Genomic DNA, 23,137 nt, shown 5'->3' with positions numbered 1-23,137 from the left:
TAGAACACTGACTCAGACGGTCCAGTATGCAGAGAGGGCAAACAAAAAAGCTGCATTTCCCTGTCAGATGAGTTCACGTAAGAAAACCAAGGAGGTGCTAAGAAAATACAGGCAATGATTGCTCAAAATAATTAAGAAGGCATTCTAAATACCACATATTATTAGACAACAGTGTGTAAAGTGATGCAATTAGAAAACAGGTAACTTAAAAAAAAATATGGTTACAGGTCTTTGAGAACTCAAGAAAACAATCAATAGCAAACACAAGAGCTGAAAGTCTTTCCAGCTGAGGGGTGAAAGTGAAAGTGAAGTCACTCACTTCGACTCTTTGCGACCCCGTGGACTGTAGCCCAGCAGGCTCCTCCGTCCATGGGATTCTCCAGGCAAGAATACTGGAGTGGGTTGCCATTTCCTTCTCCAGAATGTTGAGTTTTAAGCCAACTTTTTCACTCTCCTCTTTCACTTTCATCAAGAGGCTCTTCAGTTCTTCTTTGCTTTCTGTCGTAAGTGTGGTGTCATCTGCATATATGAGGTTATTGATATTTCTCTTGACAATCTTGATTCCAGCTTGTGCTTCATTCAGTCCAGCATTTCTCATGATGTACTCTGCACAGAAGTTAAATAAGCAGGGTGACAATATACAGCCTCGATGTACTCCTTTCCCTACTTGGAACCAGTTCCATGACCAGTTCTAACTGTTGCTACTTGACCTGCATACACATTTTTCAGGAGCCAGGTCAGGTGGTCTGGTATTCCCATTTCTTGAAGAATTTTCCAGTTTGTTGTGATCCACACAGTCAAAGGCTTTGGCATAGTCAATAAAGCAGAAGCAGATGTTTCTCTGGAACTCTCTTGCTTTTTCAATGATTCAATGGATGTTGGCAATTTGATTTTTGGTTCCTCTGCGTTTTCTAAATCCAGCTTGAACATCTTGACGTTCACGGTCCACATACTGTTGAAGCCTTGCTTGGAGAGTATTACTTTGCTAGCGTGTGAGATGAGTGCAACTGTGTTGTAGTTTGAGCATTCTTTGGGATTGTCATGAAAACTGACCTTTTCCTCCTGTGGTCATTGCTGAGTTCTCCAAATTTACTGGCATATTGAGTGCAGCACTTTCACAGCATCATCTTTTAGGATTTGAAATAGCTCAACTGGAATTTCATCACCTTCACTAGCTTTGTTCATAGTGATGCTTCCTAAGGCCCACTTGACTCGAATTCCAGGATGTCTGGCTCTAGGTAAATGATCACACCATCGTGATTATCTAGGTCATGAAGATCTTTTTTGTATAGTTCTTCTGTGTATTCTTGCCACCTCTTCTTAATATCTTCTGCTTCTGTTAGGTCCATACCATTTCTGTCCTTTATTATGCCCATCTTTGCATGAAATGTGCCTTTAGTATCTCTAATTTTCTTGAAAAGCTCTCTAGTCTTTCCCATTCTGTTGCTTTCCTCTATTTCTTTGCATTGATCACTGAGGAAGGCTTTCTTATCTTTCCTTGCAATTCTTTGGAACTCTGCATTCAAATGGGTATATCTTTCCTTTTCTCCTTTGCATCTTTTCTTTTCATAGCTGTTTGTAAGGCCTCCTCAGACAACCATTTTGCCTTTCTTTTTCTTGGGGATGGTCTTGATCACTGCCTCCTGTACAATGTCACGAACCTCCATCCATAAATCTTCAGGCACTCTATCAGATCTAATCCCTTGAATCTATTTGTCACTTCCACTGTATAATCGTAAGGGATCTGATTTAGGTCATATCTGAATGGTCTAGTGGTTTTCCCTACTTTCTTCAATTTAGTCTGAATTTGGCAGTAAGGACTTCATATCTAAGCCACAGTCAGTTCCCGGTCTTGTTTTGCTGACTGTATAGAGCTTCTTCATCTTTGGCTGCAAAGAATATAATCAATCTGATTTCAGTATTGACCATCTGGTGATGTCCATGTGTAGAGTCTTCTCTTATGTTGTTGGAAGAAGGTGTTTGCTATGACCAGTGCATTCTCTTGGCAGAACTCTGTTAGCCTTTGCTCTGCTTCATTCTGTACTCCAAGGCCAAATTTGCCTGTTACTCCAGGTATTTCTTGACTTCCTACTTTTGCATTCCAGTCCCCTATAATGAAAAGGACATCTTTTTGGGGTGTTAGTTCTAGAAGGTCTTGTAGGTCTTCAAAGAACCATTCAACTTCAGCTTCTTCAGCATTATTGGTTGGGGCAGAGACTTGTGGATTATTGTGATACTGAATGGTTTGCCTTGGAAACGAAGAGAGATCATTCTGTCATTTTTGAGATTGCATCCAAGTACTGCATTTCAGACTCTTTTGTTGACTATGATGGCTACTCCATTTCTTCTAAGGGATTCTTGCCCACAGTGGTAGACATAATGGCCATCTGAGTTAAATTCACCCATTCCAGTCCATTTTAGTTTGCCAATCCCTAAAATGTAGATATTCACTCTTGCCATCTCCTGTTTGACCACTTCCTATTTGCCTTGATTCATGGTCCTAACATTCCAGGTTCCTATGCAATATCGCTCTTTATAGCATTGGTCTTTACTTCCATCAGCAGTCACATCCACAACGGGGTGTTGTTTTTGCTTTGGCTCCGTCTCTTCATCCTTTCTGGAGTTATTTCTCCATTGATCTCCAGTAGCATATTGGGCACCTATCGACCTGGGGAATTCATCTTTCAGTGTCCTATCTTTTTGCCTTTTCATATTGTTCATAGGGTTCTCAAGGCAAGAATGCTGACATGGTTTGCCGTCCCCTTCTCCAGTGGACCACGTTTTGTCAGAACTCCCCACCATGACCCATCCATCCTGGGTGGCCCTACAGGACATGGCTCATAGTTTCATTGAGTTAGATAAGACTGTGATCTATGTGATCAGATTGGTTAGTTTTCTGTGATTGTGATTTTCATTCTATCTACCCTCTGATGGAGAAGGATAAGAGGCTTATAGAAGCTTCCTTATGGGAGAGACTGACTGAGGGGGAAACTGGATCTTGTTCTGATGGGCGGGGCAAGCTCAGTAAATCTTTAATCCAATTTTCTGTTGATGGGAGGGGCTGTGTTTCCTCCCTGTTATTTGACCTGAGGCCAAACTGTGGTGGAGGTAATGAAGATAATGGCAACCTCCTTCAAAAGGTCCCATGCCCATACTGTTGCACTCTATGCCCCCAACCCTGCAGCAGGCCACTGTCGGCCCATGTCTCCACAAGAGACTCCTGGACACTCACGGGCAAGTCTGGGTCAGTCTCTTGTGGGGTCACTGCTCCTTTCTCCTGGGTCCTGGTGCACACAAGGTTCTGTTTGTGCCCTCCAAGAGTCTGTTTCCCCAGTCCTGTGTAAGTTCTGGTGGCTCTGTGGTGGGGTTAATGGCGATCTCCTCCAAAAGGACTTATGCCGTACCTACATCTGCTGCACCCAGAGCCCCTGTCCCTGCAGCAGTCCACTGCTGACCCATACCTCTGCAGGAGACGCTCAAACACAGTTCTGTCTCAGTCTCTATGGAGTCTCTGGGTCCTGGTGTGCACAAAGTTTGTTTGAGCCCTCTGAGCATCTCTGGTGGGTATGGGGTTTGATTCTAAACGTGATTTCACCCCTCCTACTGTCTTGCTGGGGCTTCTCCTTTGCCCTTGGACATGGGATATCTCCTCAAAGTCGCTTCAGCGCTGTGCAGATGCTGCTCCAACACCAACTTTTTTTATTCCTTCTCTAACAACTATTCCTTTCTTCACATGGATCTAAGTTTCAGATCTATATAATTTTTCTTCCCTGTGAAAGATTTCTTGCAATTTGTTGGCAATAATTCCCTGAGTCTTTGTCTGAGATAGTCTTTATTTCTTTTTTTCAAAGGATAATTTATTTGGATACCTAATTCTAGGTTGGTGGTTTTTTCTTGCAACATTTAAAATATTTCACTTCACTCCCTCTTGCTTGCATGTTTTGTGAAGTGAAGTTGATGTAATTCTTATCTTTGTTTCTCCATAGGTAAGGTTGTCTTGTTCTCTAGCTTTTTTCAAGATTTTCTCCTGGTGTTTGATTTTCTACAGTTTGAATAGGATATGCCTAGGAGAAAATTTTTTGGTATTCATCCTGCTTGGTGTTCTCTGAGCTTCCAGGATCTATGTTCTAGTTTCTGTCATAAGTTTTGGCAAATTTTCAATCATTATTACTTCCAATATTTCTTCTACTGTTTTCTTTCTTCTCCTTCTGGTATTACAGAATATAGTGCATATGTTATATATCTTCTGTAATTGTCTCATGGTTCTCAGATATCCTGTTCTGGGTTCCCCCACCCCCATTCTTTTTTAACTTTTGCATTTCAATTTGACATGTTTCTTTTGACATTCATAATTTAAAATTTTGGAAATATTCACATGATTCAAAGTTGAAAAGAGACAAAAGATAAATAATAAAGAATTTTCTCCCCCTTACCTCTGACCCATATTCACTCAACACTAACCCTGTACACAACTGATAGTGTTTGTTTTACCTTCCAGGACATTCTATGCAGAGTAAGGAAACACTGTATTTCCTCTCCTTTAGCATAGTATATACAAATTTGCATGTCATTTCCCCCTCATATATTAGTGTATCTTGGAGATTATTCTACATCAGTACATAAAGAAATTTTTGTTCTTTTACATGACTGCATAATATCCCATTTATGGATGTACAGGTCCACAACTGCTTCTTTAAAACCCTTAGGTTATGAATGCATTTGGAGCTTATTATATAAAGATAATTTGTGCATATATTATATATAATACTCACACTGGGCCTGGGGCAGCATCCTATAATTAAACACATTATTATTTGTTCAGTGAAAGTATGAATATTCATGCTAGGTTGGATAAATAGCAAAGTTAGTGTTGTATTTTTTTTGATACAGTAATAAACTGATGGATGAAATAGTGTGATATAGACTAAATACTTGGGACTCTTTACTTCTAAGGAAAATACTCAATAAAACCTCAAACCAAGCAATGCTTCTAAACATATGCATAAGTAAATACTTCTTCTATCTGGTTTCTTGAGGATTTTGGACAAAAGGCTTCATCTGCATTGCTATCACTGTCACCAAAGATCAGAATTGGGAATTTAATGATGGGCCTGGAAAGAGATTCTTTAATGATGAAACAACTACAATAGATGACCTTAAAAAAGGAGTACTTCTAGGGTAATGTGTTTGATTAATACAGATTTCTAAATAAGTGGTCTTTTTTAATTAAGTAAGCAGGTATAATCCTTTTTCACTGATAAATGCATATTATTCAAGGCCAATTAACTGCTCATACATTTTCCCAATGCTGTCTATGGATATTTTTTCCAACTGTTACATCTCATAATTGTCATTATTCCTAGCCTCATGCTTACTTGGGATAACACTATTTTAACAATTCTTCTATCTTGCAAGGAATGTACAATAGGTATATAACTTAAAATAGTCAATATATATATTTTTTTATGTCAGCTTGTTCTAACTCAACACTTCTATAATCTTAGTAGGTTAAAAATCATCTGAATAATTTGTTAAAGCATAAGATTCTTGGGCTATATTCACAGAGATTCAGATTCAGAATTTGCATTTCTAACAAGTTTCCAGGTCATGCTGATGCTGCTTATCCACTGATCATACATTGAGTAGCAAGGTTCTGACTTATTTAGACTTTTAGCCTATTAACTTTTAATGTAAGTAATGAGACTACATTAGTGACACAAAACCCTTCACTATCTTTATATACAAGTGCACTTTCAAAGTGAAAGTCTCTGCAAAATATTTATCAATTGTTTCAAGTATCAGCAACTGTGTAAATAGCATAATTAAGGTATACTTGATCAAGTTTCTACAATAACTCTTTTAGGAAGACTTGGAAGTTACCTGTTTCAAGTATATAGTATGAAAATAAATAAATATTTATATTTGTTCTTCATTGGGAGTAAAATTTCTTGGTTACAAGAAGTTCATGAGGTGTGTGTGTGGAATAGTGGTCTAGGAACGAGTATATAGTTTTCTTCCATTCCAGCTTCCAGTGCAATGAGTTCACTTCATTGGTACAGATTATTAAGCCTAATAGAAATGATCTCTTTGATTACTCATGGTTTTTTTGTTTACATACTAACAAATAAATTGTGAACAACTCTTTTTTTTGGTTTTACTGCACAGCTTGCAGGATACTAGTTCCCTGACCAGAGATCAAACCCAGGTCCATGGTAGTGAACGTACAGAGTCCTAACCACTGGACTGCTAGGGAACTCTCTGAATAACTTTTGAAACATTATGGATGTTGACTTTTTCTAGCTTTATCTGGCAGATCCCAGAACTTTCACCCTGTGTTTAGAGTCCTTAAAATCTCTTGTTTGCTCATCAATCACTGTTTTGTTTTGTTTTAAGAAAACAGAACAGCTATTTCGTCAGCAGTGTATACTTGTTCAAGACTAAGGTTTTCATTAAAAATTACCATAACAAATTGTCAATATAATTTTCATCAATTTCATGAAAAGAAGTTTTTTCATCATAGTTGTACAGATATTTTGTACTGCAATGCTTCTGAAATTTCTGCAGCCAATCTTCTGATATCCTATACTCACTGTAAAGCTTCAGTCCTTCATGGAATAATGTAGCTTGTTTTATGAACAACAAACCAATCAGTGGCGTATTCAGACTGTTTCATTGTTGAATCCATTCAATCATGGTAATGTCAATATCTTCATTTTTGTCCTCAGAAAATTTTCTGTTCTTCTTTAGTTCTGGTCATTGTCCCTGTAAAACTTCAACACTTTGTATTTCTATTACTTCAAGTCATGCTGCTGCTGTACTGAGCTCAGTCGTGTCTGACTCTGCGACCCCATGGACTGTAGCCCACCAGGTTCCTCTGTCCATGGGATTTCCCAGGCAAGAATACTAGAGTGGGTTGCCATTTCCTTCTTCAGGGGATCTTCCCAACCCAGGGATTGAACCTGCATCTCCTGCATTGGCAAGTGGATTTTTTTTTTTGTTTTTTTTTTTACTATTGAGCCACCGGGGAAGCCCAGTTCAAGTCATATGTGGTGTTAATTCCCACACTTTGTTCTTTAGTAAGATGTCTTATAGAAACACCTGATCAAATTTTGTATTAACTCTATTTTCTGTGCTATTGATATCAGATGGTTCCTTTTCTACTGATTTTTATCCACAGGAGTATCTTCAATTTTCTGGACATTTTTACAGAATAATTAAACTGACAAAATAACAACCATCTTAAAAAAAAAAAAAGGCAAACATTTTATTAGTGAATAGCAGAGATGTCTGTGACTGGTAAGAGTGTTGAGAAACAACTAATGCCTCATGTCAGCTGAGGCCAGGTTTTGCTTTCAACTTAGAAAAAAGTGTGGATTTTCAAAGCTTTTCAGATTTTGGAATTCCATAGAAGATTTGGTGCTAAAGTAATATATTTAATCAGTCTCCTATTGATGGCTATTTAGAATGTTTCAAATATTTTGCAACCGCAAACAAGGTTGTAGTGAGTAACTTTGTACAAACATCATTTCACAAATATATCTGTAAAATAAAATCCTTGAAGTGAAACAGCTGGGTCAAAGGATATATACATTGTAATTATGATAGACATTTGATAGATATTGTGTAGGGCCAAACTGCCCTACACAAAGGATTACCAATCTACACTCCCACTCTACACCTTTGCAAACACAATGTTTTATTAAAATGTTTCCTTTTATTTTGAAATAATTTCAAACTCAAAAGAAGTTTCAATAGTACTTCAAGCATCATCTTTTCTCCATGCCTTCACCCCAAACCACTTGAAAGTAACTGATTTGATACCCTGAACTCATCCCTGAGTTCTGCAGTCTATTCCTGGCAAACAAGGATACTCTTCTACTTACCTGCAACGTAACCATCAAGATCAGGAAATTTATATTGATATATTACTACCACCTAAGAAGATATGACAAACTAAATACAACACGTGATCTTGTATAAACATGTGTAAAGATTTTATACTAGATCATGTGTTATGTTTGTTATGTCTCTTCAGCCTTTTGACAATTTGGAAAAATTCCTGAGTCTTCCTTTGACACTCATGGCCTTGACATTTTTGTAGATTAGACTAGTTATCTTATATCATGACCTTCAATTTGGATATGACTGACATTTCAGAAAGGAGATCCAACCAGTCCATCCTAAAGGAGATCAGTCCTGGGTGTTCATTGGAGGGACTGATGTTGAAGCTGAAACTTCAATACTTGGGCCACCTGATGCGGAGAGCTGACTCAATGGAAAAGACCCTGATGCTGGGAAAGATTGAGGGCAGGAGGAGAAGGGGACAACAGAGGATGAGATGGTTGGATGGCATCACCAACACAATGGACATGGGTTTGGGTGGACTCTGGGAGTTGGAGATGGACAGGGAGGCCTGGTGTGTTCCAGTTCATGGGTCGTGAAGAGTCGGACACAACTGAGCGATTGAACTGAACTAAACTGATGTTTCCTCATGATTAGATGCAGGTTTGCATTTTTGGTGAAGTGACACTGAATTCTTTTTGCCTCCTGTTAAGTAAAACATGATTTTGACTTAACCATTACTCATGAAATATCCATTGCCCCCAAAGTTTCCTTGTGACCCTTGCTAATCCTTTTTTCCCTTTCATCCTAGCCTATACCAAATCCCACTCCCAGGAAACTGCTGATTTTTCTGTCACCGTGGTGTGGCACTGCTAGAATTTTATTTAAATGAAATAATACACATGCACCGTTTTTCCTTTAGTCCGGCTTTTTTCAGTTAGCATAATTATTTACATTTTACCATGGTGTAATATATATGTATCAGTAGTTTGTTCCTTTTCATTACTGAGTAGTATTCCACTGTATGGTTGTTTCACAGTTTTTATCCATTCAATCTACTCATGGATATATGGATCATTTCCAGTTTGGGGTTAAAAATAAAGCTGTTATGACACTCATGTTGAATTCTTTGTATGCATATATGCTTTCATTTCCTTTGGGTAATACCTATGAGTGGAATGGCAGGATCATGTGTGCAGGTGTCTATTTAACTTTTTAAGAAACTGACAAATAGTTTACCAAAGTGGTTGTATAACTTATGTTCCAACCTGCAAGGTATGAGAGCTTCAGTTGCTCTACATCCATGCTAGTCTTATTAAAATTGCTTTTTGTCTTTAAAATTTTAGCCTTTCTCTTACTGATTTTTTTTTAATTTTTAAAAATTTATTTATTTTTTAATTGAAGGATAATTGCTTTACAGAATTTTGTTGGTTTCTGCCAACCTCAACATGAATCAGCCATAGGTATACATATATCCCCTCCCTTTTGAACTTCAAGATGTTATTACAATGATAACTTAAAAAATTTCAACTTCTGACTGTTTATTGCTGGTATATTAAAATACTATTGATTCTTGTATATTAATCTTATATCCTGAAACATTGTTAAACTTATTAGTTCTAAACATTTTTTGTAGGTTCCATAGGATTTTCTACATAGACAATCACGTCATCAGAGTTTTGCTTCTTCCTTTCTAACCTGAGTATCGTATAGTCCTGTTAAGTGTCTTATTGTACTGGCTAAAATCAACAGTTTGATACTGAAACAAGAGGTGAAAGTAAACAGCTTTGCCTTGTTCTTTTCTTTTTTAAAAAATTTTAACATTTAATTTTTTTGCCCCACCAGGTGGCATGTGGGATCTTAGTTCCCCAACCAGGGACTGAAACTTCTGTAGTGGAAGCTGAGAGTCTTAAGCATGGTATAGCCAGGAAAGTCCCTGCCTTGTTCTTGATGTTAGGAAGAAAATATTCAATCTTTTACCATTAAGTATAAGGGCAGTTGTAAGAGAGATGCCCTTTATCATGTGGGGAAGTTCCCTTCTATTCCTAGTTTGTTGAGAATTTTAATGTTTTTAGTAGGAATAAATGTTGGGTTTTATTAGGCACTTTTTCCGTATTACTGAGATGATCATATGGGTATTCTTTTTTACTCTATTAGTATGGTGAAGTACAGTGATTGATTTTTGAATGTTTTAAACCAACTGTGTATTCTTGGAGGTAAACCCTACTTATTATGATGTATTATCATTAAAAAAATGTATTATTTGGATTCAATCTCTTAAAATTTTTATTAAGAGTTTGTGTACCTATGTGCTCATGAGAATTTTATTCTGAGTTTTTGTTTGTTTTTGCTTTTGGCTGTGCGATGTGGCATGTGAGATCTTAGTTACCAGAACCAGGGATTGAACCTATAAATCCTGCAGTGGAAAAAAAAAAAAAATCCTGTAGTGGAAGCACAAATGTCCTAACCACTGGACTGCCAGGGACTTCCCTTGGTTTTCTTCTTTATAGTTTTTGTCTGTGTTAAGGAAACTAAAATGGAGGAAGTCTTGATCAGGCTTCAGAAGCAGCAGAGCAGGCCCCTGATCTTTCTTCTGACCATTCTGGACACTGCCCAGATTCTGTGCCTGCCTGCAAGCACAGCAAGTCAGGCACCACTTTAAATAAGAAAGGAATTGGGTCCTGAAATTCTTGACAGCCTGGAGGTCTGGCCAACTGTGCCCAAGTGAAATGAAAGTGTTAGTCACTTAGTCATGTCCCGCTCTTTGTGACTCCATGGACTGTAGCCCGCCAGGTTCTTGTCCATGGAGTTCTTCAGGCAAGAATACTGGAGCAGATTGCCATTTCCTTCTCCAAGGGAACTTCCCAACTCAGGGATCGAACCTGGGTCTCCTGCATTACAGGCAGATGATTTATCGTCTGAGCCACCAGGCAAGCCCAAATCCTAAGACTCACAAGATAAAACAACAGCAGTGTAAAAAGTTTAAAGTAAAACCAGAGTTGCATTTTTTGCACCAAACTTATGATACCAGTTTGCAGTCTGTGATTATAAGTAGGAACCCCCCAAACTGCAATTTGAAGTCTCACCTGTGGAGGGGAAACACTGCCTGGGACCTTTTCCCAACTGGGACTCCAGACTGCTGTTACTTGTGACTTCCCAGCATGCTGTTTCGGTTTGGATTTTGGGCAGCCCAATTTGGTGATGTATGTGCTGTTACTCTTCTCTATTGTTTCTACTTCTCTTTTCTGTTAATGATTGTATATTGAAATTAAGTAATCCTCTGTTAAATACTGAAATTGTTTATTTGTGTGTAATGGGGGGTTTCTTTTGTTAATGAATTCTTTGAACTGGAAACAAAGCTAAAGCTTTCAGCAAAATAGCTTGGTTTTGGTATCTAGATAATGATGATTTCACAGATTGAGTTAGGAAGTATTTCCTCCTCTTCAATTTTCTGCAAGAGATTATATAGAATTATGTTTTCCTTAAATGTTTGGTAGAATTTACCAGTGAAGGCATTTAGCCCTGGAGTTTCTTTGTGGAAAGATTTTTAACTACTAATTCAATTTCTCTGAACTTCATTTCTATTTATTCTTTTCTTTTTACTGTGGTAAAATAGACATAAATTTACCATTTTGAGCACTTAAGGGTATAATTCAGTGACATTAAATACATTCACATTGTTGTGCAAACATCACCACTATCTAGTTCCAGAACTTTTTCATCATCTGAAATTCTATACTCACTATATAGTAACTTCTCCTTTCCCTACCCTCTCTATTCTACTTTCTGCTCTATGAGTTTTTCCTCTAGTCTATATGCTAGCTCTATAAATGTACAATATTGTGGCCACATTATTAAAATGATATCTGCCAGGTTTACCTACTCTATGGTAATTATACTTCTTCCTTTTATGGCTGATAAATATTAATACTTTGTAGAGAGATACTATGTACAGTAAGTCCCCTACACATGAACCTTCAAGTTTGAACTTTCAAAGATATAAACATGCATTCCATCAACATTAGGTGTGAGTGAAATTTCTGCTTGTCCTCTGTCTCTTATTGCTGATCATTCTTCAGCTCTGCCATCTCCTATCTCCTCTCCTACCTCCAGTTTGTACTCTTCTTGCTGGTTCACTTGATGCCAGCCCCTGTATGCCAGCTGCTGAACTGTATGTACTACCGTATTTTTTAAGGTATTGTACTGTAAGATTGAAAATGTTTTATTTTTTCTTTTCTTAGTATTATTGTATGAAAAGTATAAATCTATTACAGTATAGTACTATATAACTAGTTGTGTTAGTTGGGTACCTAGGCTAACTTTGTTCGACTTATGAACAAATTCGACTTATGAATGTGTTCTTGAAATGGAACACGTTCATATGTAGGGGACTTACTGTAAATATCCTGTTTCTCATCAAATGTTCAACCATTATCTTAGTACCTACTGCTATTTTTTCACTGTGGCTATTCTAGGTACCTCATATAAGTGAAATAATACAATGTTTTGTCTTTTTGTGTCTGGTTTATTTCACTTAATGTTTTCAAGGCTCATCCATGTTGTAGCATGTATTAGAATTTCATTCCTTTTTATGGCTAAATAATATTCCATTGTATATATATACTACAGTTTGTTTATCCATTCATCTGCTGACAGATACTCAAGTTATTTACAACTTTTGGCAATTGTGAATAATGCCACTATTAATATTGATGTACAAATATCTGTTTAAGTCCATGTTTTCAATTCTTTTGGGTATATGCCTACCTAATTCTTATTTATTCTTGAGTCAGCTTTGGTAGTTTGTATCCATCAAGAAATCAGTCTATTTCATTTATATTGTTGAATTTGTTAGCATAAAGTTGTCTTTAGAATTTGTTGTGATGTCACTTTTCCCAGTCTTAAAATTGCTACTTTGTTTTCTCCTTTTCTCTTGATCAGTCTGGACAAAGATTTCAATTTTATGTATCTTTTCAAAGAAACAGCTTTTTGTTTCATTGGTTTTCTGTTTTTCTATATTTTATTTGATTTCTGTTCTGATCTGTATTATTTTCTTTCTTTTACTTATTTTAGGTTTCATTTGCTCTTCTTCTCTGGGTTCTTATGTTAGAATCTGAGATCGCTGATTTGAAAGCTTTCTTCTTTTCAGACACAGGTATTAAGTGCTAAAAATTTCCCTCTAAGTAAAGCTTTAGCTCTAATCCACAAATTTTTAAATGTTGTACTTTTTCATTCAGTTTAAAATATTTTCTGTTAATATTTTTTCGTGTTTTTCTCTTTTGTTCAGTGAGTTACATGGAAGTGTACAGTTTAATTTCTAAAACTTTAGTGGATTTTTATTATTGATTTCTAATTCAACTGTGGTTATCTGGAAAAGATTTTTATTTCAGCTTTTTAAAAAATTTTATTTATTTATTTTAATTGGAGGCTAATTACTTTACAATATTGTAGTGATTTTTGCCATACATTGATATGAATCAGCCATGGGTGCACATGTGTCCCCCATCCTGAACCCTCCTCCCTCTTCTCTCCCCATCCTATTTCAGCTTTTTTTAAAACATCTTTTTATTTTATCGGCCATGCCACATGGCATGTGGGATCTTAGTTCTTCGACCAGGTATTGAACCCATGCTACCTGCAGTGGAAGTATGGAGTCCTAACCACTGGACTGCCAGGAAATTCCTTTTACCTTTTTTTTTTTTGGAAGGATATTTTCACTGGTATAGAATTCTAGGTCAAATTTTTTTTTAAAAGAGTAATTTAAAGATTTTTCTCCACTGTCTTCTGGCTTATACTGCTTCTAATGAGAAACCTGCTCTCATGCTTATCGTTTATCGTTAGTATATAGTGTGTATTTTTTTCCCTGCAGTTGCTTTAAGTAAGATTTTTCTCTTTAATCCCTGGTTTTAAGCAATTTGATTATGATGTGCCTTGGTATAATTTTCTTCATATTTCTTATGCTTGAGTTTCAGTAAGCATCTCAAATCTGTGTTATCCTTATCCTGCTTGGAATCTGACACTCCATGATAGGCCACTGCCACTCCCACTTCCCATATGGATGTCTAGTGTCAAATTTATTATTTTTGCCAATAAGATTTATGAAAAATGTTATCTCAGAGTCATTTTAATTTGTATTTCTCGTGAGGCCAGGCATTTTTAATTGTTTAAAAGTCATTTGTATCTTCTTTTCTGTAAACTGCCTGATCATATTTGTTCAATTTTTTTTACTGTTTTTAAAAATCATTTCTATATTGATTTATCTGTATCTTTTGTCTTTTCTACAATGAGTATACATTCTTTTTACTATAAGAAGACAAGACATAGAGTTATTTTAAATTAAAAAAAGTGCTTTAAAAAACCTATATAATTTCCTGGTATCGGAAAAATACTCACAGTCCATGGCAGCTAGTATTTTATTATAACTTCTCTGGGGCTTATTTTCACTTCTCTTTGTGATGAGATCTACATAGCTAACATGGAGGATGTGAGCTTAAAAACCTGAGTCACTCTGGACTGTCTTATTTTTTGACCAGGGGCCCCAGAAAAATCATAAGCTCTCACATCTGAGATTTGGAGCTCCATCACTTCATTGGATCTTCCAATGGTCCTGGGAAGCTGACAGGTCATTGACAATGATCCCCATTTTATAGATTTTTAAACCAGAGGCTTAGAAGTGTAAAGTGACTTTATCATATGGAAGGTTAGATTTAGAAGTTACCTTAAAGATGATCTATTCTCTGTTCTCAGAGTCCTACAATTAGTAACTATGGCAAAACTCTGACTTGGACTCAGGTGTTTACTATAATAGGCAGTAATCAAAGTGAGGATTCCTACCACTCTAAGTGCTTAAGGGAAGTCCAATAGCTTCTCTTCTTCAGGAAACTCAGGCTAAGCCTTTGGTAGGTCATGACCAGGCAGGCATACTGGGGGTGCTGGAACCTTACATCTATCTATGCTCACCTTTGGCAGCAGTCAGCATGGTGGAGGCCAGTTCACACTGCTGTGATTCCAAGTGTCCAAGCGTGAACCAGCGAGGGTAACGGCTGGGCACCACAGATACCATATGGTGAGGGTGGGAAGTGTCGCCTGCAGAAGTTGAGTTTTCTAGAACAGGTAACCTAGAAGACCCAGGGAGAGTCATCAGCTACCACCCAGATCCTTGCCATTCTGAGCCACCTTAGAGAAGCTTGTTCTTTGCTGGGGAGGAACTGGGAAGGAAAGGGTTAATGAAGAACCTCAAAGGTTTTAAAACCTATGGGTACTGTACTTTATATGAGGTGAGTGCCTGGGCACTTGGAAGAACTCAAGCTGAACAGTTCTTACTGAAAACAGTTCAAAAGTCATAAGATTATTTGTTAAAGTATAAGAAATATATACCAAGTACAAGTAATCCTCAGCAGTCAAGCTGAGGAGCTCTCTCAGCCTTATAGTCTAATTTAAATTCTTCTGTATGGTCTGCTGCATCCTAGAAGACTACCTGCCTGAACCAAGGATTCTACTCTTGTTTGGAGACAGGATGCCCATAGCTCATTGTTCTCAAGTCTTGATATAGAAAGACTTACTTCTACTTCCCCAGATGTATCTGGTGACCTATGCCCGGGAACCATTTATCAGTTAGATATGGAAGGGCTCAAACCCTTTGTGAAGTTGCCAAACTGGCCCTGGAACAAAGAGACTCAGGCCTTAGATATTCTGTATCTGTTAAAATCTCAAAGGCTTCTTCAACTCACTGAGAATGCAGCCAGGGAACATGTATGTCACTAGCTAGGAGTCCTAGATCATATGAAAATATCTGAGCCATTTTAGGGCAGGCCAATGGCAGGTCCAATAAAACACAGAAAGAGGAAAAGAAAAGAAAGTGAGACAAACAAAGAGACTTCTGCTTTGGTGGAGGCATTTGGGCTGGGAAACAGCTACCCACCTCATGGCACGTAAGGCTAATTTATAGGACAGGTCTGGATCATGAGGCAGCAGAGCTGAGAACAAATACTTGGCAAAGGTGTGCATGGGAACACTCTCTCGGTGGATGACTTCTCCCAGACCGCTGAAGGGGCCTCCTGCAGGAAGGAGATAAACCAGCCATTGTTTATCTGTATGCTTTTATTTGCCTGCCTGAACTTGAGCTCCAGGGATCCCACAAGTGTTTGCTAGCTATGGGAACCTTCATTACACTTTAAAGTCAGAAACGTTGTGTACCTGTGCTCTGTGACAGAGGGGAACCTAGAGTCAAATGCCTAAGACTCTGTGCCAACAGTCCCTTCTCTACTTACCTTCTAGTAGTAAGATGCACTGTTTCTGCAGCGTTTGCACTAGTTCATCATCCAGCTGCAGCTCCTGGAGTCGACTCAGGAGTTGCTCCTCATTACGGCACACCTTGTCCTGTGCGTAGAGGCCTTCAGGCATCACTCTCTGTTGACCCATCCCCATCAGAGCAACTTCCATGGCCAGTGACAGGTAGGACTCACTGCTGTTTGGGCAGCCTGCAGCCACAGGAACATGCTGGTACACAGGGGGTCTGCTTTCATTAATATCTGAGGACAACAGGGCACCAGATTTGTTAGGTCAGGCCCCATGGATTTTTGTGCCTCTCCCACCAACACAGACTTTGGGATACAGCTTGGCCAATAACTAACCCAAAGAAGCTAAATCAAAACCAGAACAGTAATATACTGAAAATAAAAAATAAAAATATACTAAAAAATGTTATGCATGGTTCTAAAGATTAACTCCTTCCTAAAATAGTTAAACTACTACTTTGTGATATTTGCAACTTTAATGTTATTGTTACTTTTTATGCTCCACCTTTGGGTTCTAAGTTTCAGGAGGAGAGCACAGATCTAAAAGCCAGAGTCTTAATTTCTTTCATTTCTCCCATTATCCATCTGGTAAATGTTTAAGGGAGACTATTAAAAGAGAGTTATTGCCCTAAGTGCTGTTTTCAGGGACTTGAAAGGCTAGTAGAGACACTTACTTGTAAACAAATTTTACAGCAGTGTGCTAAATACCGTAATATGTGCATGTTTACAATATAGTGATAGCATAAAGGAAAAAAGAATCAATTTTGTCTCAAGTCCCTGTTAATCTGAGACTCTACTAAATTACCTTGCTTTTATTTCTCTTTTGTAAAATTGGTACAAAACCACCACCAGGGAGAATGTTCAAGGGAAACATGAGAGTATTATGTAATTGCAAGGAATACACACATTGCTGATGCAAGTTCTTTTACACTTTCAGATCATTCTGAGGACCTGGCCTCTGACTTCTCAAATCCCTCTGGCCCTTTTTGTTCCCTTTGGATTACTCTTCAAACATTCACAAGGTAGGGGAGTGAGAGGAGCAAAGGAAAGCTGAGGCTGGCAAGGTAAATTGGGTGAACAGGACAGAGCCAGTCCACAGAGTGGGGAAGGAAGATAAGAAAGGAGCAATCCTAAGGAAACCACTCAGGGGAGGTCCAGTTTAGATAAGAGAACAAGAGGGGTAAAACAGACTCTGTCATGGAAAAGAAGAGGGCTCTGAAGGGTAGTCTGGGCTTCCCTCAGGCTGACCCCTGTACCTGACACTTCCAGATAGCCATCATCATTCAGGCGGCAGGCCTCAGTCAAGGTGAGAAACAGGCAGCCAATCGGATCCAGGGGATGGCCCACCCAGCCTTCTAGGTTTGTGATGGTTGTGGTTCCCCTCTGCAGCAGTTCTGGAAATAAGCAGGTCAAAGTTTTTGAGAGGGATAGAGACACACTGCTCCCTGTCCCTGCTTGGTCTCTTCATAAGTCTCCTCATCAGTCTCCCTCAGGTGGTGGCCCTGAGACTCAAAGTAAAGCTTGCCTTGGGTTGAGGAGACTGGTCACCAGCTCATCAGCCACTATGAGGCCACATGGTATGCATTTAGGCTGCCTGCCGATAGCACACTATGTAGACACAGCCTTACAGTTTAAAAAGGGCCTTCTCATACCAGATCTCAGTGGATCCAACTGTCCTGGGCGAGAGGCAGATTAGCATTATTACTCCCATTTTACAGATAAGAAAACTGAGATTTATCGAGGTAAAGAGAGAGATTCCACACAGAAGGTAGAATGACCTAGAATCCCCTAGCCCCTGCCACACCAGGAAAATGAATGAAAATTAAGTCCTGGGCCTTGTAGTCCCTGAAAACCCCGTCAGCCTAAGGAGTTGAGATGGCTCCTGATCACTATACCTTTCTTCTGATGCTTGTAGATTTCCAGCTGGCGTTGTTGCTGCAACCTGAGAGTATTGATAATGGCCACTGTGAGTCTGAGGGCCTCTTTTGGGTAACCATGGGAACGCAGGGCATCAACCCGAGCACAGGCTGTAGGCACATGCTCTATTAGATGAGAAGAAGATATTTTGATTGAGTTAAATTTTCAATTCAGGAAAATTTGTGTTTGACAAAGGGAGACTGTATTCAGTTCAGGTCCTCAAATCTGATCTGACATCTATTGTGTACCAGAAATTGTATTTTACCTTTTAGGGATATAAAGTTGAATAAGTCACAGGTACTACCTCCAAGGAGATACACTGCAGCCTCAGTGTCGTGGTTTGGTGTAGAAAGGGGCAAAGAACTAGGATAATAAAATGTTATAGCTCTTTCTGAACACGAACCTCAGGAACCTAATGCAGCAATAAACTGCTTTTATAGAGGGAAAGGCCTCACTTGTTTATTAATCCTGTTTCTTGAGAACCTATTATGTGCCAGGTAGCATGCTGGGCAAACAAAGCAACTACAAAAATGTATAAGAAACGGTCACTGTCCTCAAAGAGCTCACAAATGATACATAAAAAGATCATTATAAAACAGTTAAAAAGAAATGACATGATAGAAATATACACAGAAAGAAAATATTTGAGCTATGTGCTTTGTAGGGCAAGTAATATTTTAAATAGGTAGACAAACAGGGATAGGCATTCCTGGCAAAGAAAACATAAATAAAAGCATGTAAGTAAAGCATAAAAAGTATTCTAGATAACATCTTCAGAGTATGGCAAATAGTTCTGTGTAGAGTTAGGTTATGTGGCTGGAGATAGCCTGGAAAGGTAGAGTCTGGAATGTTAAGAGATTTGAATGCCATTCTAAGAAGTTTGGATTTACCTTAGGCATAATGGATGACTACCAAACACTTATAAATGGGGAAGGAATTAAAAATTATAGAAATAATTATAGAAAATACAGATAAAATAGAAAATAAAAAGAGATAACCATTTCTAGTACTATCCATTGGCTCAATCAGTCCCCTATTGTTGGAAATTATATTGTTTTTAATTCTTCTCATCTATATGTTATATGTTCATGCTCTAATAAACCCATAACTTTATGCACATTCTTAGTTAATTATAGTTCAGGATAAATTCCTAGATGTAGAATTCCTGGATAAATGAATTTATTTTAAATTATTTATTAATTTATTTTAATCATTTATTAATTTATTTATATAGAATACTTAGGAGTATATCTACCTAAAGAAACAAAAGACCTATAACATAGAAAACTATAAAACAGTGATGAAAGAAATCAAAGAGGATACAAACAGATGGAGAAATATACCGTGTGCATGGATTGGAAGAATCAATATTGTGAAAATGAGTATACTATCCAAAGCAATCCATAGATTCAATGCAATCCCTATCAAGCTACCAATGGTATTCTTCACAGAACTAGAACAAATAATTTAATAATTTGTATGGAAATACAAAAAACCTCGAATAGCCAAAGCAATCTTGAGAAGGAAGAATGGAACTGGAGGAATCAACCTGCCTGACTTCAGGCTCTACTACAAAGCACAGTCATCAAGACAGTACGGTACTGGCATAAAGACAGAAATATAGATCAATGGAACAAAATAGAAAGCCCAGAGATAAATCCACGTACCTACAGACACCTTATCTTTGACAAAGGTGGCAAGAATATACAGTGGAAAAAGGACAACCTCTTTAACAAGTGGTGCTGCGAAAACTGGTCAACCACTTGTAAAAGAATGAAACTAGAACACTTTCTAACACTATTTATGAATTTATTTTAAAAGCTTTTGATAAGTGTTGTTGAAATGCAGTATTTACATTCCTACCAGTAGTATATGAGATTACTATCTCCAACGTAGCCTCTCCTACAACAAAACCAGTTATCTTTATTTTAAAAAATTCTTATTTGACAACTGAAACATGATAATTCAGTGTAGGTTTTTTTTCTCTTCAGCATTGTTTTGATTTGGATCTTTGTTTATAATGGGGTGTGTGTTTTTCACACACTTGTTAGGTTTATGTTTTAAAAGTATTAGATCAGAGAAGAAGAAAAATAATCAGTAGGAATTTCGGGTAGTGACCTACAGAGATTTGGGCTAAACACAGAGGTAGGGAATTAGGAGATGATAATAGAAATGTATGCTGTTGTTTTAAGACTCAGAGAATGAATATCATTTTATAAGTGTGTAGTGTGGAATATGCATTCTGTAACAAAGTCAAGAACAGACTCACAGAAGGCCAGAGGAGAGTTTAAACTCATGATGGAACAGCTTTATTCTGTGATGATAAAGGAAGGAATGAGGAAAGGAAGACAGCTTGGTGACAAAGGCAGACAGTGTCTGAGCTACTAGTACAGAGCAATTTAAGTTTTAAAGTTCATGCCTTTTTAGCAAAACATGTAATTTCAGAGTAGATTCTAATGTTGCTCAGTAACTGCTGACTAAGAGTCTATGAACTGATGTCTAACGGTTTTGTTAGTACTCCTTCAGATGTATTAGCTCCTTTTCCCTCCCCAGATTCAGGAAACAATAGAAATTCCTCTGTTTGAGATTACTGTACTTCAGCTGAGAACATATACAAATGGCTCAGGCTATACCCTGAGGCCCTAGTCAGGGCCCCAAAAGATCTAGATGAAGACTGTCCAAAGAGTGGCTGTGTTGCTGGTACCTATGTAGATGGCTCACTCAGGCCTGACATGAGGTGAGACTGGGCTCTAAAATTCTTAGAGTAAAATAAGTACACTTACCAAGCCACAGTGGCTGGCCTTGGGAATTAAAGAGTAGCCTCTCACTTTCCCGCTGGCAGGCAGGAGCTGTATATACATCACTGCTGATGATTCGCTGTAAGTGGCTGTCCTGCCAATGCAATTCACGGCCCTCGATGGCTCTAGTGAACACTGTCCGTCTTGGTCTGGATAAAGAATCTGGGGAAGGGAAAAAGAAAGCAGCAGTTCAGTGATGGGTAATCTGAAGATGTAACTCCTGTGTCTTTAGGATGGAGGACAGGCAGAATAATAGTGTATAGTTAGTGAGAGCAGTCACTCTGCCATTTGTCTGGGTGTTCATTGTGTTGCTTCTTTATTGGATAGCTTTTAGTGTGTCCCTGCCCTCTATGGGAAGAACCTTTCTACATAGATCTATGACCAAAGACCAATTTCTCCTAGGACTCAGAGCTACATGAGGGAGAGGAGGGATAGTAAGGACTCAAACTGCTTCTACAGAGGCCAAAGGAAAAGATAAGCAGTGAGGTAATATCCTTGGTCAACCCATAACCAGTTTCTTTTACAGTATGACCCATATCAGACTAAGTACTTCTGTCACATTGATATAAAAGCTGAAAAAGAGCCACAGTCCTGTGTATTCTGGTACCTTTAATTTTTAAAATAATTTTATTTCTTTATTCATTTTCTTTTGGCTGTGCTGGATCTTCATTGCTGTGTGGACTTTTCTCTGGTTGTGGCAAGAAGAGGGTACTCTCTAGCTGTGGTGAGCAGGCTTCTCATTGTGGTGGCTTCTCTTATTGTGGAGCACAGGCTCTAGGCACTCACACTTCATTAGTCACAGCACAGGGGCTCAGTAGTTGTGGCTCCTGGGCTCTAGAGAACAGGCCCAGTAGTGTGGCGCACGGGCTTAGCTGCTCTGCGGCATGTGGGATCTTCCTGGATCAGGGATTGAACCTGTGTCCCCTGCATTGGCAGGTGGATTCCCCACCACTGAGCCACCAGGGTAAGCCCTCTGGTATCTTTATCACACTAGTATCTGCAGGGTTACAACCTTGTTCTCCAATAAGAAAACCTGAGACTGACAAAAGATTAATTAAATTGTCTTCTCACTGGAGTTCTACCAAACCATCTCTCTTCAGGAAAAGGGCTGAAGGGAAACAGCAGACAAAGTAAGCTCAATTCTTTAGGGTGGTGTGTAGGAGCTGACTCATTAGAAAAGACCTTGATGCTGGGAAAGATTGAAGGTAGGAGGAGAAGGGGACAACAGAGGACGAGATGGTCAGATGGCATCTCGGACTCAATGGACATGAATTGGAGCAAGCTGTAGATGGTGAAGGACAGGGAAGCCTGGCATGCTGCAGTCCATGGGGTCGCAAAGAGTTGGACATGACTGAGCGGCTGAACAATGACAAAATACTGGAGTGGGTTGCCATTTCCTTCTCCAGGGGATCTTCCTGACCCAGGGATCGAACCTGGGTCTCCTGGATTGCAGGCAGATTCTTTACCATCTAGCCACATGGGCTTTAATAAGAGAACATCTGAACAGAGACCTGAAGGAACTAAAGACCAAGCCTCAGACATAATTAAGGAAAGTATATTCTAGGCAAAAGGAACAGCAAGTGCTAAGCTGAGGTGGGAACATATTTGAAGTGTTTGAGGGCAGGGCAGAGGCCAGTGTACCTAGAACGGAATGAGCAAGCCAGAAAGTCACAGAAGATGAGGTCAGAGAGATACTAGGGAACCAGATCATGCAGGGCCTTCTAGGCCATGAGGAAAGATGAGAAGCTACTGGAGGGCTTTGAGCTGTTAAAGGTGTATGATCTGATTTGACAACTGGCAGCAGCATAGAGAACAGACTTTAAGGTAGAAGCAGTTAGGAGGTCACTGCAATAATTTGTGAAAGATAATGGTAATCTGTTCAGAGTAATATGCAGTAGAGGCGATGAGAGTAAATGAACTTTGGATATGTTCTAAAGGCAAAGGTAATAGGATTTGCCCATGGATTAGATCTGGGAATTCTGGGTGAGAAAGAGAAGAATCAAGAATGACTTTAAGGTTTTTAAGGTAGACTTGCCATATAAGGAGATAGGGAAGACTACACAAGAGGAACAGGTTTGGGTGGGGCTTGAGAGGTAAGAAATCCTACTGAGATGTCTATTAATATCTAAGAGGCAATATCAAAAAGGTAGTTAAACATGCAAGTCTGGAGTTGAGAGGAAAAGTTTGGGCAGGAGATATAAATTTGAATGCTGTCAGTGTATAGATGATTATTAAAACAATGCAATTATCAGGGGAGTAAATATAGAAAAGAGAAGTGGTTTG

The 23,137-nt window shown here is 38.5% G+C and overlaps 1 protein-coding gene across 1 annotated transcript in view; it reads right to left on the bottom strand.

Moving 5' to 3' along the window:
• The window catches only part of ZSWIM5 (zinc finger SWIM-type containing 5), a 159,783-nt gene that overhangs the window by 10,686 nt on the left and 125,960 nt on the right, over positions 1-23,137 (bottom strand). Inside the window, exons 6-11 of the mRNA XM_065929376.1 lie at positions 20,840-21,016; positions 18,035-18,181; positions 17,396-17,533; positions 16,113-16,373; positions 15,764-15,899; positions 14,803-14,960 (exon numbers count right to left, since the gene is read on the bottom strand). Coding sequence (XP_065785448.1) covers positions 14,803-14,960; positions 15,764-15,899; positions 16,113-16,373; positions 17,396-17,533; positions 18,035-18,181; positions 20,840-21,016 — 1,017 coding nt within the window. The remainder of the gene's footprint in view (positions 1-14,802; positions 14,961-15,763; positions 15,900-16,112; positions 16,374-17,395; positions 17,534-18,034; positions 18,182-20,839; positions 21,017-23,137) is intronic.

Source organism: Muntiacus reevesi, chromosome 1 (assembly GCF_963930625.1).
Source record: "Muntiacus reevesi chromosome 1, mMunRee1.1, whole genome shotgun sequence".
Taxonomy (NCBI): domain Eukaryota; kingdom Metazoa; phylum Chordata; class Mammalia; order Artiodactyla; family Cervidae; genus Muntiacus; species Muntiacus reevesi.
The sequence above is the reverse complement of the archived record's forward strand: the minus strand, read 5'-3'. Positions and strand labels throughout refer to the sequence as shown.